The sequence below is a fragment of the Corticium candelabrum genome, chromosome 1 (assembly GCF_963422355.1).
Source record: "Corticium candelabrum chromosome 1, ooCorCand1.1, whole genome shotgun sequence".
Lineage (NCBI taxonomy): Eukaryota > Metazoa > Porifera > Homoscleromorpha > Homosclerophorida > Plakinidae > Corticium > Corticium candelabrum.
This window is the reverse complement of record NC_085085.1, coordinates 7,733,250-7,749,655: the sequence shown is the minus strand read 5'-3', so window position 1 is coordinate 7,749,655 and position 16,406 is coordinate 7,733,250. Positions and strand designations below refer to the sequence as shown.

The following is a 16,406-nucleotide window of genomic DNA, read 5'->3' as shown; positions in this document are numbered from 1 at the left end:
TAGCTATTGATATTACAAATTATTAGTAAAGTTTTTATTATTATTAGTTATTAGTTAATTAATTTATCTTTGAATGCAGTCATGAAGTATTTCTCATTCACAGAATTAGCAGCTCCTGACAGAATTTTCATAAGTTAATTACTTTGTAATTGTATGCAAATTTATGTTATTGCATGAGTTCATATGCATTTTACTCTGTTCTGAAAATTAGCAGCCAGACAGAATTCTCATTCACTGATTCAGACTTATATCCCGTTCAATTATATCCCATTTTGAGAAATTAGCAAGAATCTAGTATCCTAGTGCATGCAAATTTATCTGTTGTTGCATGAGTATTCTGTCCTAATTTATCATGATTCATCATGGAGTGTATCTCTGAATGAATTTTGTTCAGAGTTATATCTCGGTCAATGGTATCCCGTTCTGAGACTATTGATTTTTATATAGCTAGTATCCCGTCGAAGACAAAGAAAATGCAATGGATTGTCCTGTTTCCTAGAATCTCGTTGATTGGATTATTGATTGGTAGTATCCTGTTGAAGCCATTTTGACAGTCTTGCTGAACGCCGCGTTACTTCGAAGACGTTGCTGCTATTGCGAGGAACAGTTGTATCGAACTTGGCATCTATTTGACGCGAATCCAGTTTGGAAATATATCCAAGCAACAGGAGCTTGGAAGTCACGTGCAGTTATGTACTCACCCAGATAATCTGTTCCCTGTATATATACCAAGTCACGACTCGTCTGACTCTAACCATTTGTCAGTCCCATTGAACATCGTCACTTCAAAGACGTTGCTGGCATTGCGGGAACAGTTATCAAACTTGGCAGCTCTTTGACGGGCGTAGACGGGCAAATGACTGTGGGCACTTTTTTCAAAACCCGGATATGCGCAAAAACATCTTATGTTTCCCGACATTGTCCACAATAAACGACATGCTATGTGCCTACTGGTTGGGCGTTATGGAGATATTCGCGCGTGAGCAGAGATGAGTTCATGGTGAGTTCCATCCATGTGTCGTCCTGGGAAAAGTAAGGAAAACGACAACAATCTCACTTTTGACTTGGATGGATTTGGCATGTGCGAGCAAAATTTGGTGAAGATCAGACTTGTCATTCTTGGAGATCCTAATTCACACACACACACACACACACACACACACACACACACACACACACACACACACACACACACACACACACACACACACACACACACACACACACACACACACACACACACACACACACACACACACACACACACACACACACACACACACACACACACACACACACACACACACACACACACACACACCACACACACACACACACACACACACACCACACACACACACACACACACACACACACACACACACACACACACACACACACACACACACACACAAGTGCAAATGGATAAGGAGCTGCCGTTTGTGATAGTTACGCCCCCAGCCAGATGGCTAGGTTTCTGTGCAAAACGCAGGAGCTATGGGCCGTGCTGAGCAATCTTCTGGAGCCTGGCCAGGTACTCGCAGGAGCACCGACTGCGACGCCAACTGGTGTGGGCACTCGAAGTCCCACCTGCACCCCAGTGGCTGATGGGCTTTGTTGCAGTTGGGGGCCTTTGCCACTCTAGTCAATGACCAGGTACTCATTTATACTCATGAGTCGAGAGAGGCAATTGTGTTTGAGTTTCTTGCCCAAGGAAATTATGCCTTAGCTTGACATCACTGTGACTTGAACCTGCAACCCTGCAAGGTCCCGGCTGTTTCCATTCTCCAAACGCATTCTCTAACCAATTGAGCCACACACACACACACACACACACACACACACACACACACACACACACACACACACACACACACACACACACAACAGCTCTCCTTTATATGTAGATATTATTGACTTGGCTACCCCCAAGGTCATGCAAGTCAATCATATCCCATAATCCAGCTCTTCCATGTAATAATGGTTTGAAGTATGTTGTGTTAGGTTAGAAGGTCAGTGGTTGTAATTAGATAACACTGCAGCGGTGGTAATACAATCTTGTTGTTGGATCATTCTAATAGCAATGGTGACTTACTGCCACTGTTACTTGGTGCCTATAGCAGGGGTGTAGTAGGGCAGGTAAATACCATAGCAACATTACAATATGCTTGACAACATACTATAATATTCTAAAATTAAAATGATAATAACTAGACCATGTAACATAGATCGTGCCAGTCCGCTGCTTTATTGCTGCAAGCAATCTTTGCATTTTTCTGTACAACTTTCAGTGAGACCTTGTGCTAAGCTGTTTTGTGTACTTTTGTAGGAGCCAAGGGTACAAGTTAGTTTTAAGACTTTAATCTGCTGTTATTTGTTTCAAAGAAAATTTTTTGTAGTGTTTTACGTCCCAAATTGTTGTTTTGAAACTCACATGTATTCTAGAGGATGTCCCGTATGTTTCTTAACACAGATCTTGGATGCCATAATTATACTGCTACACACTGGATCATCGTCATAAACTTTGTTGTTGGTATCAGACCTCGAAACAATTGACAGGCTGTGTTGTACTGTCTAGTTCTAAGTTGAAACCTCACTCTGCCACTACACAGTGTTAACAAATACTGTAACAGTAAAGTAGCAGTTCCACCTCATTGCTAGTTGCGAGTGTGCACTGTCGTCAACAAGCAGACTTAAAACTCTTGATGATACAGAGATTTCATTGAATGAGAATGTTAGCAACCGTTTAGATTTTTAAACCAAGTCTTGGACAATTAATTATCTTATTTTGCAAATATTAATTTGTTTCTGTGCAGGATCCATAGGGGCGTGATAAATTTTTGAAAAGCTTGTTTCCAAACTGATAACTTTCATATAATAATTAATTACCTTTCTCTTTTGATTGCATGCATGGTGCCACAATTTCCCCTTTGCCATGGAAACGGAAACCTTAGGCAATTGTTTTGCACAGTTTAGTGGACTTTAGATCTGACCTCAAAGTAACTGTGTATATATCGTCTCCATTTCCTAAATATTGTAGATATTGAATTTCATTTACCCAGTACAGATGCTGTATTTGATACACCTCTGTTCTACTCTGTCAAAGTAAGTCTACAACGTGTTATATAGATGTATATGTTAGATGTGTTCTCCGCATCCAAAGATGCTTGCATTGAGACAGAACATTCACCAGTCGTTTTTTGACGCGAACCCTACTTACTGCATGGTCAATATATAAGGTAAAGAAATGCTAATACAAGAATAGACAAAGAAAGGCGTCTCATGATAAACATGTACTTAGAATATGCACGCTGGATTGTTCTGCACTTCTGCAAACCTCCCGGAATTAGCAGGACAAGAGGTTTCGTCTGGCTAGAGAGGACTATGATGTACACATTAGGGAAGTCCTATACCGTGCACATTTCCTGCTACAATTAAGGACTACAATTCACCCAAAGCTTTGAAAATGTTGCTAAAAGCAAACGATATAAAATTATCAGAGCATCTAGGTGGCTTTCTAGAGGCAGCTGTTGAAAACTGTTCTTGTACAAGTTCAGCAATTGTTTCTTTGTCGAATGTTTGCTTGATGTACAAACAGTGTCTTTCTGCAGATTGACATTCTGGCTATGAGCTGAGTAGCTCACGCCTTAATTAATTAAAAATTTGAGTAATTAGACATTTTAGAAACCGCTTCATTTTGTACCAACTGCAAAGCAATTCAAAGTCCACTACCTGTATATCTCGTTTACTACGTTAGCACCGCCCCCTTTCTGCTCCTCGCGCGCGCGTTAAGAGGGCTGTGCAAGAGACTACAGCTAAGCATGCAACTAAACTATTTAATTAATATCATTCCAGCTGCCAGAATTGCTGCTATATACGACACTAACACAAGAAGGGCCCTTGATAAAAAGACTTGGAAGACATCAAAGAGTTTCAGAATTGTTTTGTGTAATATTTGTTTAATATTAGGCATGCGCACAAACTAATTAGTTAAATAACCAGAGCGTAAACATAAACTAACTTTTTAACTGTAAGATTTATATGTAGTGGTGCAGTAGTATATTCCACTGTTTTCAGTTACACTGGAAGTCTAGAGAACGAAAAAACGTGCAGCACATGCTTGTTGCTATGGTAATGCTTAGCGTTTTCCCATGGATAGATACGAAATTGCACTTTGGACACTTATTCAAAAATGAAAAACAACGTTTCCTTTAGCTGCATAAAGAACAACTTTCAATGTTCAGATTTAAGTTGTACTTTTGGATGCAACAAAAGTAATCGCTTTTCAAGGGTGGGCCCAGGCACCATTTCAATTTAATTGCATTTGATTAATTTTGACTTGTAAAGAGTGACGTAAATGTTCAGCAAAGTTTTTTAAATATTACATGGACAATGCTACATTCATTGCATGAGATCTCACGGTTTTACAAACAATACCATTCTTATGTAATTTGGTAAATTGAAGTTAGTATGAACTATTCACAACAAGTCCTAGTCAACGCCTCACTAAATTAGCAGCAGTCTAGCTGGAAGAGCTTAAACTAAATAGTTTACTGGCGAAAAGCACATATTGAATCTGTTATTAATTGCAAGTTTATTTGTTGCATGAATACTATGCACTTTTGTTGTTTGTGGAGTTATGAGGTGTCTTAATTGAATTTTGTATTTGTGCATTTTTGGTATGATTATTGCACTCAGACTCAGGATTACAAAGTGCTGAATAGGACAGTTACTGAACTTGGTCGCACTGTGGAGCTATACAAACAGCTTGAAATGAAACAGAAAGTGAGACTTACTTGACAATTTAAATAATGTAGTTACTGTTAAAATAATTTCAATAAGTGCAAACACTTGTTAGTAGCAATATTTGCTGTTGAGTTTACATACTGGATGTTAGACCAACTTGGCTTTTTAGGAGCTGCATGAAGTACAGACCATGACAACAGATGATGATGTTATGAAAAGTTTGGTGGAAGAAGACAAACAAAGACTTGTTACTGAAGTTGCAGAATTAGAGGTACTACCAGTAGTATGTGGTATGTTTGAGAAATTTTTTCTGACCATTCCAATGATGATAATAGTGTTTCTTGTAGCCAAATTATATGCATAAGAATTGATGTAAACTTTTATTAATTTGCTTTTCATTTTGTTAATTGTAACTGCAGTCTATTGTTTTTTCACCAGGCTAGTGTATGTGAAGCATTAACTCCTTGCGATTCAGCAGATAACAACAGTGCTATTCTAGAACTTAGGGCTGGTGCTGGAGGTGAAGAGGCTGCTTTATTTACAGGAGAGATATTGATGGCATACCAAAAACTTTCTGCCCAACTCCATTGGAGCTTTGAAGAACTCCATCGCAGTGAAAGTGAGAAAGGTGGAATCAAAGTATGTAAAATTGTGTTGTTGCTATGGTATACAATAGCATAATGCATGTTTTTCTGAAGGAAGCTTGTGTGTCTATTGGTGGGCATGGTGTTTATGGGATGTTAAAGTATGAGTGTGGAGTTCATCGAGTTCAGAGAGTTCCTCGGACAGATGGATTTGGAAGAATTCACACCAGTACCATGACAGTTGCTGTGCTCCCACAGCCAAGAGAGGTATAATGATCAGATGATTGAAAGAATTTAGAATGTTTATAGAGTTTTGAGAGGTTATTTGCATTGATGTATTGATTCTCGCTTGATGTACAGATTGACTTGCAGTTGAATTTAGCTGATTTGAAAGTGGAAACATTTAGATCTAGAGGGTATGGAGGCATCTGTTTTTGTTTTGAATCATTGTTGTGTTTTTGATCTTGCTTACTAATTTCTTGTGCTATATGTGATGTGCATATGTCTGCACAAGTCTGTATATCTCAGCAAAGCTGCTGGTCATCTGTTTTATATTTGTGTTTCTATACCCACCAGCCGACTTGGTCTTTAGTTTGGCCATCTGTCTGTTTGACTTTGACATTCAAGCCCAAGCCCTTTAGTTAATCTATGACTTTGTTGGTTGCAAGGACTTGTTTGCTTTCACAAAGTTCTAGCATATATGTACAAGTGGAGTCTGTCTGTCAAATAACATTTATTTCAAACATACATCTATAATACAATGCTAGCAAGGTAACTATATAAAGTTCTGTAAATGCGAGAGTTTACTTGGACTAGATTTTAAAAACAAACAAACATGTAACACTTAAAAGAGAACAATGCAGACTACCCGGAGCCAACTTAGTGGCTGAAAAACTGGGTAGAGCAATCTACAGTACAGTCAATGTCATTTGTCACAGCTGGGAGTTTTCTCATGATGACCTTGCGTTGCACTTCTGAAGTTGAGTTGTGAATCTCTTTCTCCAGATGTCCAGAAACTCAGCAGCGTTAGGTCGACCAAGTTCATCACGTGACTTCTTGGCTAGCCTTTCCAGAAAGTTTTTCCCACCTCACCCCATCGTCCAAAATGTTCTATAACTAAAGGAATAAAACTGACTGTTGATCCACCTGGTAGATTTTCCTTTGCATATTTTGCCTTCTTCCTCTCTTCTCTTCTTTCTGCAGCAGCACCATCTGACTCAGATGACCTTGGAAAAATATCAGAGCTCCAAGGGTGTGCCAGAGCTATATCCAGGTCAACGTCGCAACCCTTGTCGGGGTCAAATGCCACAATGTCTGGTCTATCATTTGAATTTGAATAGTGATGTCGTGGCTCTCTTCGGTGGTGCACATTTAGCTCTTGAAGACAGTCAGACCAATTTGATGCTGTGGCTTCATGTGACCAAACTGGCCCACCACCAGATTTACATGTTAACAGATGGTACCCACGGCCATGTAGGGTGGCTCCACAGTTACATGTGGTCATCCAATCGGAAAGGTGGATGGACAACCCCAATCTCAAGAAGGTCGCCAAAAAAAATTCGCTTGTATCAAGTGCGAACACTTTTGACGTTCGGATTGCGTTAAACCAAGCTCCAGCTCCCTTCCCTTTTGAGGAGCGAAGCCGTGCGACGTCACGAGCTGTGGGGGCTTCACTAATCAACTGCTCTGCCTCATGTTTAGTGATAGTTGTGTATAGCTGATGTTGAATCTTTCCAGTACATGAAGGGAGGGAAGAAACAGTCTCTCCTACAGGAATGGACTGTGTCAATGCTTTACCTAAGGCTTGACTTGGTGAGATGACAAGGCTGTCTGTGGCAGGAATAAGAGAAGGGAAGCGAAGTGCTAACTCGGCTGTTGGATGACACCAAGAAGCGACAAAAGCAGGTTGGCTCACGGTGGCCAAAGAAGTCATGCGAAAACCACCTAGCCTAATAGGCAAAACGGCTTGGTGCCACTTTCGATCCTCAATCAGGTCAAGTCCAAGAATGCGGCAAAAATGTGATTCGTGTCTGAGAATGGTGTGTTTTAGCAGCTTTTGTGAGTAACTCAGGACTAATTGAGCGTGCCAGGTGATGCAGGCAGGGAGCGCGAGAGCCTCTTAGGAGCAGCATAGCACTTTGCACGTCTCCCAATTTAACAAATTCGTCACACAAAGAAAAGCTAGACTCTGATATATTTAAGCAAGAGGAGACGACATACAATTTTGTGCTGATGGGTGTGCCCAAAATGATGATTCCATCATGAGACACTGATGTGTTGTTGAAACCTTCTAAGGAAGCAGAACTTGAAGGGCAATAGATCTCACACTTGTGGTCGGTGATGGACAAACCAATAGCGGAAAACTTTGTTTCAGCGCTTGGAAGGCAGGTTGCATGTCAGAATGATGGCCCATGATGAAGACGTCATCCAGGTCGGCGAGGAAGCAGACCTTTGAATGCTCGTCTTGCAAATTGATGAGATTGGAATGAATTGCTGAAGCAAAGAGAATCGAACCCAAGGGGTCACCTTGATGAACCCCCTCAGCAGATGCGATTATGACTGGAGTAGAACCTTGCATGAAGACAAGTGAACTAACTTTCTCGTACATCTGAACGACGTGATTATAGACGTCTGGAATGATTTGGCTACCTGCTTCATTATTTGCTGTCTGCTAATGGAATTAAAAGCATTTTTGACGTCAGTTTTCAGCACCAGCCAGTCTGGATTATGTTCGAGGAGAAGCTCAATATGATGGGTAATTAGCTCAGTGCCACGCTCTGTCGCCACACCATGTTGGATAGGGCTGAAAAATCTTGAAAACGCTTCCTTCTTCTGTTGGCATATAGCTCGAGCTGTTAAACGCTGTAGGACTTCACCAACTGTGATAGGTTGAATGTCACCATTGGATTTGGGCAGAGCAATTAGCCGAAATGAGGAAAGAGAGTAACTGCAGCAGGAGGCAATATGTTCTTGGCCATGGCTGAACAAGCAGATAGAAGGCAATCTGCTGTGAACTCATTTGTTAGTAAAACTTTCAAATGCTCAAAACGCCAGCTTGAAAGGCCAGCCCCCGAGTCTCTTGGTGCTCTTCGAATAGCATTGCACAACACTGAGCTGGACAAATTAATTGTTTCTTGAGACGTGGACGGAACATCTAAGTCATTAACTCTTGACGGATGCTTAAAGGCTAGCTTTGTGGTGGTGTCTTCAGAGGCAGGAGCGAAGTCTTTGCTGGTTAGTACTAACCCTAAACGCTCTTGAAAGCTCTCCACGTTTCACCAGTGTAAGGGCAGCAGCTGTCCGAGCTCCCTCGATGTCATGAACGGTCTTCTTTGTTGATGACTCATTTAGATGAAACAGCTCAGACCACTGTCAATTAAAAAACTTTAGGTACCTTATTTTGACATCACGAAGACCATATTTCCCTCCTCTAACCAAAGGCGTGAGAATCATGCGAGGGATAAGAAAAAGCAACTTCCATGACACTTCATCACCAGGGTTGTTGTGTATTTCTTGAAGAGCGATTGCACAGCAATCGTGGCAGAGAGCTCTTACTGCCGGGTTGATTGTTTGAACAACTCATGGAGGTGTGGCCTTGAGGATATCGTTAGTGTTTAGGTCCGCGATGAGACTCCATGCCGCAGACCCATCTTGGCTAGCAAGGTGACTAGCTATATACAGGTGCTGTAGGCGAAGGCGGCAACACAGAGACTCTTAGTGGGACATTCTTTTCGCCAGGTGTCAACACGACATCGATCTTGTCTAGGACTTAGACCACCAACAGACGAAGATTTACCATGACGGCACTGAGAAACATGTTGATTCAACTTCAGATATCACCGTTTACAAAACGTGCATTGAAGAAGGTTCAAGCGGGCGATGAAAGCACCTGGGAGGAGGTTTGGATCCTGAACATCACGGATATGAGACAGAACTCTCTTCAGCGTATCCGACACATGACAAGACTCATATGGACACTTCTCTTTCGAGGACATTGATAGAAAACGATCATTCCAAGGAGAAACGGCGAAGCGCGAAATTTGAACGCTTTCCTACCAACATCCGGGGTCTGTCTGTCTGTCTGTCAAAATTTGTTCCTTCTGCAAATATCTGAGTATTCAGTATTAAGTCCATGTTGGAGAGGTTTGAAGTATGTTGAAAAGCTTTTTTTGAGTTGCAAGCAGATTGGTTTAGTTGTAATATCCCTAGAACTCATAGGTAAGGTGATGAGACAATTATATAAGTTGCAGCAAACAATTAATAGAAGCAAGCAAAGAACATGTCATTGCATGTAATACGGTTGTCCGTATAGCAATAATATGTGGCCAACGTGCCAGCCAGATGGACCTGGGCTTAATCCTCTAGGATGTCGGTGAATAGTTGAGAGAAGATGTAGTTTTGAGAGGCTAATCGTTTTCTTGTTTGGATTTAGTCCATCGTCTAGGTTACCCGACGTACGTCACTGGAGAGACGACAGCGACTGCCGACAAAGACAAATTTCGCTATCGAAATGTTTACGTCACTAAACGACGTAAAGAACAAGCCAACAACTTATAGCGGTAGTACAGACCGCTACAGATCACTTGCGATCGTCTCTGACAGCACACGAAGTACATAAGACAGACTTTTTCGCCAAGTCTTTACTTTACGCCACTGGTGTTAACAATTACAAATTGCTGAACCCCGGGTATCAACCCGCAGTGCGAGTTGAAAATAATAAAATCATGCCGTATAATAGTAATTACCGGCAAGACTACCGAAATTAACAATACAGCTCCTATATGGGGTTATGTACTTGATTTAGTTTTAACGTTTTTGTTGGGGCACCGTTGTTGTTGTCACGATCAACAACATCCGGTTGACTGTCCCGCAACCAAACTTTGAAAACATGCCATATCGCAGAAACGACCGGCAAGGCTACAGACTTCATATGACTTGACTGAATCATTGACAACGATGTACGGACTTCTAACACGGCCTTTCCCTCCCAACAAAATATTTGTAGATTTGTATTTGTCATTTTGTGTTTTTCGTTATTACCAAATTGCAAAATGGTGAAAGGAAATGGAGACGAGAGGTTGCACAGCTAATTCTAAGCTAAACGCAGAGGAGGTGAAAGGGTGATGATCAGTTCGTTGTACGGGGTAACGCGACACAGATCGCTATTTACAGGCATCTACGTGGTCTTGAAGGATGTTATAGTGGGCAAATGACGACACCACAGGCGTACCAGTCGTCCATAATTCTCGTTTGTAGCGAGACCGCAATCTTGTTAGCGATCTCACGGGCGTCCGCCGTCGACTGCCGCGCCCAGTAGACGACGACAAGCTTCCACACAACAAACGACGCAGCCGGATAAGTGAATAGGTTCGGTAAGAATAGAGCAGACCAGAGAGTGACGTTACCGGGAACTGGCAGTCTGTATCAAGCGGCAAAGAGCAAACCGCAAAGATCGCGCCGACCGAATTCTTGGTATTGGTCGGCCGTACCACAACCGCACACCGAACACTGCAAAGTAGGCAAAATGCCAAAGCGATGTTGACGTTCGGACGTCGGAAGTACCATGTACAAGAACTTAAAAGCCATGTCGCGCGAGTACGGGTTTTGGGAGGCGAGCCGCCTGGACAGCCCACCACGCCGACTCCCAGTCACTGAATGGCGTCGGTAATCTCCACCGAGCAGTCGCCAGAGGGGGCTCGTCACGGAACTGGGCGATGACGTGATACGTCGAGTGGCATTGTAATGGCGTAGGTGGTTCCAGAGTCAATTTGATGGTTACTTCAAGCGGTCGGGATGGACTTTGCGGGAGTGCAAACCACGTGCTCGGCACCCCTTAGCGTGCTGTAAAGACCACTTGTCGTTGATAAGACGGAATTCGTTTGAACAGTTCTGAAATAGGTCTCTCCATTCTCCGCCGTTTCTCAGATCGGCGACGTTGTTATTCCTGCGCGAGCTAACCTAACAGAGTTGAAACATCTCCCTCTGTCCCCTGTCACCCAAGGGTTGCCACACAGAGGTTGCGCTACGGCTTCGGTAATGGTGGCAGGTGCTCTCCTATCAGCCCCGGCCTAACTGTAGTATGTTGCAAGGATCACAGAATAGAATGTCGGCAGCAGTCCCTGCGCGATCGGCGAACGGTTGCCAGACAACACCCACGATGGTCCGTTTACGGCTCCGCTGCACGATCGAGCCAGTACATGGCAAAATATTTCCACTTGGCTGGACTATCGTCGAGGAGACGAACTATCTACTCCAGCTGAAACGCGTCGACCTTTTTCTTGACAATGATGCCCCCGGAGGCCTCTCTTTTCCACCGGACGGCAACAGATCCGACGATTAACATATGCACGGATGTCCGCCTCAAACGAATTTCCAGATCGCGGTATTCAACCGATCAAGAAGTCGCCGAGGCGGAGGGACAACCTGTGCAACATACCAAGGTTGCAAGCGTTTTGGCGACAACGGTCTTGCCGACGAGAGAGACTCTCCGATTTCTCAAAGCTCGAAGGACGGCGTTCATCTCATCAACAGCCGCTTTCCAGTTGTCTTCACACAAGTCGTGAATTCGTTTTGACGCGGATACCTAAAATACGAAGGTTACCACACGTCCACTGCAGCTCTAATAGGCGGTCAACACCGGTTTTCCAAGACCCGAGAACGAGTCCACGGGATTCAGCAACGTTGAGTCGAGCACCGCTTCCGAGTTCGTACGTGCCAATGCACTATCTAACGACATCGAGGTTCTCGTCCGAAGTGACAACGACATTGGTGTCGTCGGCATACTGACTGACCTTGAGACAGTCATCTGTCCCAGGCAAGGCGAGTCCCGACTCGAGACGACCGAATCAAAGCAGTAAAACGTCGCAGACACAATGACATACAAGATAGGTGACAGCGGACATCTCTGCCGTACTCCACGACTAGGATGGATACGTCGCGAAAGGCAGCCATTTATAATGACGCAGCTGGAGATGTCCGTGTAATGGCATTTGACGCATCGACGAAAGTTTGGACCAAATTTGAATCGCTGTAAAGCTGGATTTACAATATGCGACGCCTGAGCGTCGCGTGCGTCACGTCGTACTAAATTCAAATTGTAAATGACTCGACGCGACGCGTCCAAATAGAACCGAGTTCTATTTGAGCGTCGCACCGGAAGCTGAGCACGTCGCGTCGGAAGTAGCACCTTGATTTCGACCAATCAGAGCCTACTAAAAATGCGTGCGTGGCTTCCGTGAGTGATGATTACTGATTTCGGCGCTGTACTCGACGTTGAGCAGTCTATAGATTGTGTAGGGAGCTGTCCTTGCTCGTGGATGGTCAGCTGCAAAATGTACAAAAACTAGCGCGCTAGAGGAAACGCACGGAAATGGATTTTGAGCAAGCTGGGGGTTTCGGCAGATTTCTGCCAGTAGAAAATCAAAGCGCGAGTGGTTAGTTCATGAATTCATGCAGCGACGTCTACAGGGCGCTGAAATCATATTGTAAATGGCACAACGCGTCACGCGCGACGCGTGCCACTCCCACGCAAGTCGACAAGACCCGACGCACGCGACGCGACGCTCAAGCGTTGGCATATTGTAAATTCAGCTTAAGACACCGTCCAGGAACGAACAAGACACGCAATCGAAGGCTTTCTCCTGATCAAGACTAACCAAGGCAGCCGAACGATGAGCCGCGTTGCAGTAGTCGATTACATCGACTTGCAACAGACGACAGTTGTCTCGGCTGATGCGACCGGGTACGCTGTACATCTGATCCAGATGGACTGCAGACGCCAGCACCGATGTAATCATGTTGATCAACAGTTTGGCCAAGATCTTTTAGTCCGCGGTCAGCAGCGATATTGGACGCCAATTTCGAAGATCGCGATGATCATTCTTCTTATACAGAAGACGCGTAATGCCAGTTTTCTGACTGGGACTTAGTTCTCCGTCGTCGACGACGGCGTTAAACACCTCCAACTCGTAGTCGCACAACAAATCCTAAAACGCTCTATAGAATTCCACCGGTATCCCGTCTATACCTGGTGACTTGTTCGACTTCATGGATTGAACGGCCCTTGCACTCTTCGAGCGATAATGGCGCGTAGACAGGCTGTCTGTCGTCGTTGTCATTCAAAGTAGAAGTCAGTGAGTCTAGAAGAACTTCCTCATATTTCAGTGCCGTAGCCTACGCACGAAATGAGTGGTCGTAAAGCGTTACGGCGACATCCAGCATAGCAGACGGTGTCTTGTGTGCAACGCCGTCGTCGAATTGCAACTCCATTATAGACGATTCAAGCCTTCGCATTCTCTTTTACGATAAGAAGAAACGAGATGCTTTTTTTGCGCTCCTGAAACCCCTGGATACGCGAACGGATACGGTCCCTAGTTAGGGAGACCCGGTCTAATTGTCTCAATTCTTCTTCACAGCAACAAAGAGAACAGACGGCGTCGGAATCCGTTTGTCCCTCTGCCACGAGCCTTTGGAGGGTCTCCATCCGCCGTTGAAGCTGTATATGACGCAGGTTTCGCGACTTGCTCTTCGCCTGACAGAAGTCGATGGTGAAATCGCGGACGTACGCCTTGCCCACGTCCCACTACGCGAGCAGAGACGCGAATCGTTGGTGCTCATCAAGCCACGTCTGCCAGAAATTGCGTATAATCTGGCAGTAGTCAGGGTCGTTCAGTACGGACACGTTCTTGTGCTAATATTCGGGTCCCCTAGCGGGTCGGTCGTGAAAGGCAAAAGAAGCTTTTACAAACGAATGATTTGATCACTGCCAAGGACACACGTCGGAAGCAGTGTGATAACGGGCTATGTCATTGGACACCAGAACGTAGTCTATACGCGACATATGACGTGCATTGGGTCTTCTCCACGTAAAACCACGGGTCGTCGGGTAAACACTAGGATATACGTCACTCGGGCCGTTGGTTTCGAGCAGGCTGTCGAATAACCTCGTCGATATCGCCTCGTTAGGTTGGGAGGCAATGCCGGACAGTCTGTCTTTCGACACATCTAGTACGATGTTGAAGTCGCCCGCCACAAAGTGATGCGATAGATCTAACGTCGGCTCAAAAACGTCCTTAGAGAACGTCCTGCGCTCTATTTGTGATTAGGACAGTAGACGCTCGTGAACATGTATTCGACTTCTTGAATAGACAGTGTGACCGGCAATAGTCGACTCTCTTCATCGCGCGCTATGGACATCAACCGTGCATCCAGCGAAGGAGACGTGAATATGGCCTCCCCACGCTCTTGAGCAGTGCGGTGGTTCCAATAGCACGCGAGATGACGAAAGTCTTTTTCCCACTCGTTGCTTTTCGATCGAAGCACAGTGAGTCTCCTGTATACATAAGACATGAATGTTATGAATCACGATTAATTGTTGTGATCGAGTGTCTCTTAGCCGGTTGTCTCAAACTGTTTACATTCAGACAAGCAATATTCACGACAGCCGTAATCAATAGAAAAATATATAGGGTGGAACAGATCCGGAAGTGATGTAACATAAGATAATCAACGAGGCGACTGGGCGGGAGTACGTACTCCAGTGGCCTTGTCTTTCGGCTGTGGAGAGCGTGATCTTGATTTACGCCCTTTCCCCCTTTTTCCTCGGTTTCCTTTCTGGCGGCGATCTCGATCTCGAAGGCGAGTTAGTTCGTCGGGAAGCACTCCTAGTTTGGCGTTCGGGACGCTTCGTCTTTTCCGAGGGGGTAGAACATTCTACCGGCACATCAATCTCGCTAGTCTGAACACTCGTGTCTAACTGGGTCGCTTGTCCGTTATCATAGACTTCTGTCATAGACACCACTGCTACGCTTTCGACGTCGACTGTCGATGGGACTACTACTGAGCGTGTAGCGACAGCACTAATGTTATCGCCGCCAGCGGTCTTGACTTGTCAGTCCGGTTGGTATTTTCAACGCCGGCGCTTGGTCGGGGTCTTTTCGTCGTCAGGATCAGGTTCGTCCAAGCTGACGTATACGTCGTCATTGTGTCATAGCCGCGGGTGACAAACGGTTTTTCAGGAGGCGGGACAGACTGCGGTACGGATTCCGAGGCCAACGCTTGACCTCCGACCATGGCGATTTCGACGGCAGTCGCCCAACAAGGTATTCTCTCTGACGAGAAAGGCAGGTCTTCGAGTGCTTCCTCACTAGGATGCTCGGCAATGTCAGCGGTTTCTTCTGCGTTACTCCATACCTCGTCGTCGACCTGATCCGGTGCCACGTAAGCGGGTTGCTCGCTTTCGGCTGCTGTCGTCTCTATCATGTCGCGAGTCTGGTTGGGGGCAGTCTTTCAGTAAGTGGGACATATCTCCGAACCGGAAACAACGTTTGGTATACTAACCACAGTGGCACTGACACGGAGTGGCATTCGGTAAAAACCGATTACGATCACACTGGGTAGTTGTGAATCGGGTTTCACGTTTGACAACGTGAAGGCTTTTGCTCCGGTCTCAATCTTTGATTAATTCTTAAGTGAGTCGACGCTCGCTTTCTACGATGGCGTAATTTGACAACAGATGTCACGTGACAACTGTCTAACTCACAAGGTATGACACTGATAAGACGGCCTTCGATCTCGAGACCAGCTGTCATGACAAGTTGTTTCGCCTCGATAGACGTGAAGGTCACCTGATACCTGTTGTGAATCGTTTGCGTGACACAACAAATGTGTTCACGATCTAAATGTGGCACTTTGAGGAGAGATTCAGTCACGTCATCAGGACGTACAGTACCCTCAAATCCGTCGAGAAGTACGAAACGGACCGAAAGGGGGCATGACACGGCCGCAATGTTGTGCTAGCTGCTACGTGGCACGTCTAGAAAATTCTAAAACTTTTGAGAAAACGTTCCTGCAACAGAAACGGGGACAAAACAGAGTACCGGCTAGTCAAACCAGTCGACAGGGAATACACAACAACCACTGGATCTATTAGGGATACGACAGCGGCGGCCAACAAAGACAAATTTCGCTATCGAAATCTTTTCGAAACTAAACGATGTAATGAACAAGCCAACAAGTAATAACAGTAGTGCGAACCGCTACAGCTCACTTGCGATTGCTTCAGACAGCACACGATGC

General features: G+C 44.7%; 1 protein-coding gene across 1 annotated transcript; it reads left to right on the top strand.

Annotated features, from left to right (window-relative positions):
* Positions 1 to 4,326: 4,326 nt before the first annotated feature.
* Positions 4,327 to 5,802, top strand: LOC134191633 (peptide chain release factor 1-like). The gene is made up of 5 exons (XM_062660258.1): positions 4,327 to 4,785; positions 4,916 to 5,017; positions 5,185 to 5,385; positions 5,445 to 5,597; positions 5,691 to 5,802. Exons 1-5 carry the CDS (start codon positions 4,774 to 4,776, stop codon positions 5,790 to 5,792), a joined length of 570 nt encoding a protein of 189 aa, XP_062516242.1. The 5' UTR covers positions 4,327 to 4,773; the 3' UTR covers positions 5,793 to 5,802.
* The last annotated feature ends 10,604 nt before the right edge of the window (positions 5,803 to 16,406 follow it).

Excerpts from the sequence above, each read along its gene's own strand:
- LOC134191633 (XM_062660258.1), top strand. Across the intron at positions 5,386-5,444 it reads GTGAGAAAGGTGGAATCAAA|GAAGCTTGTGTGTCTATTGG; the intron begins GTATGTAAAATT and ends GTTTTTCTGAAG. Across the intron at positions 5,598-5,690 it reads TGCTCCCACAGCCAAGAGAG|ATTGACTTGCAGTTGAATTT; the intron begins GTATAATGATCA and ends CTTGATGTACAG.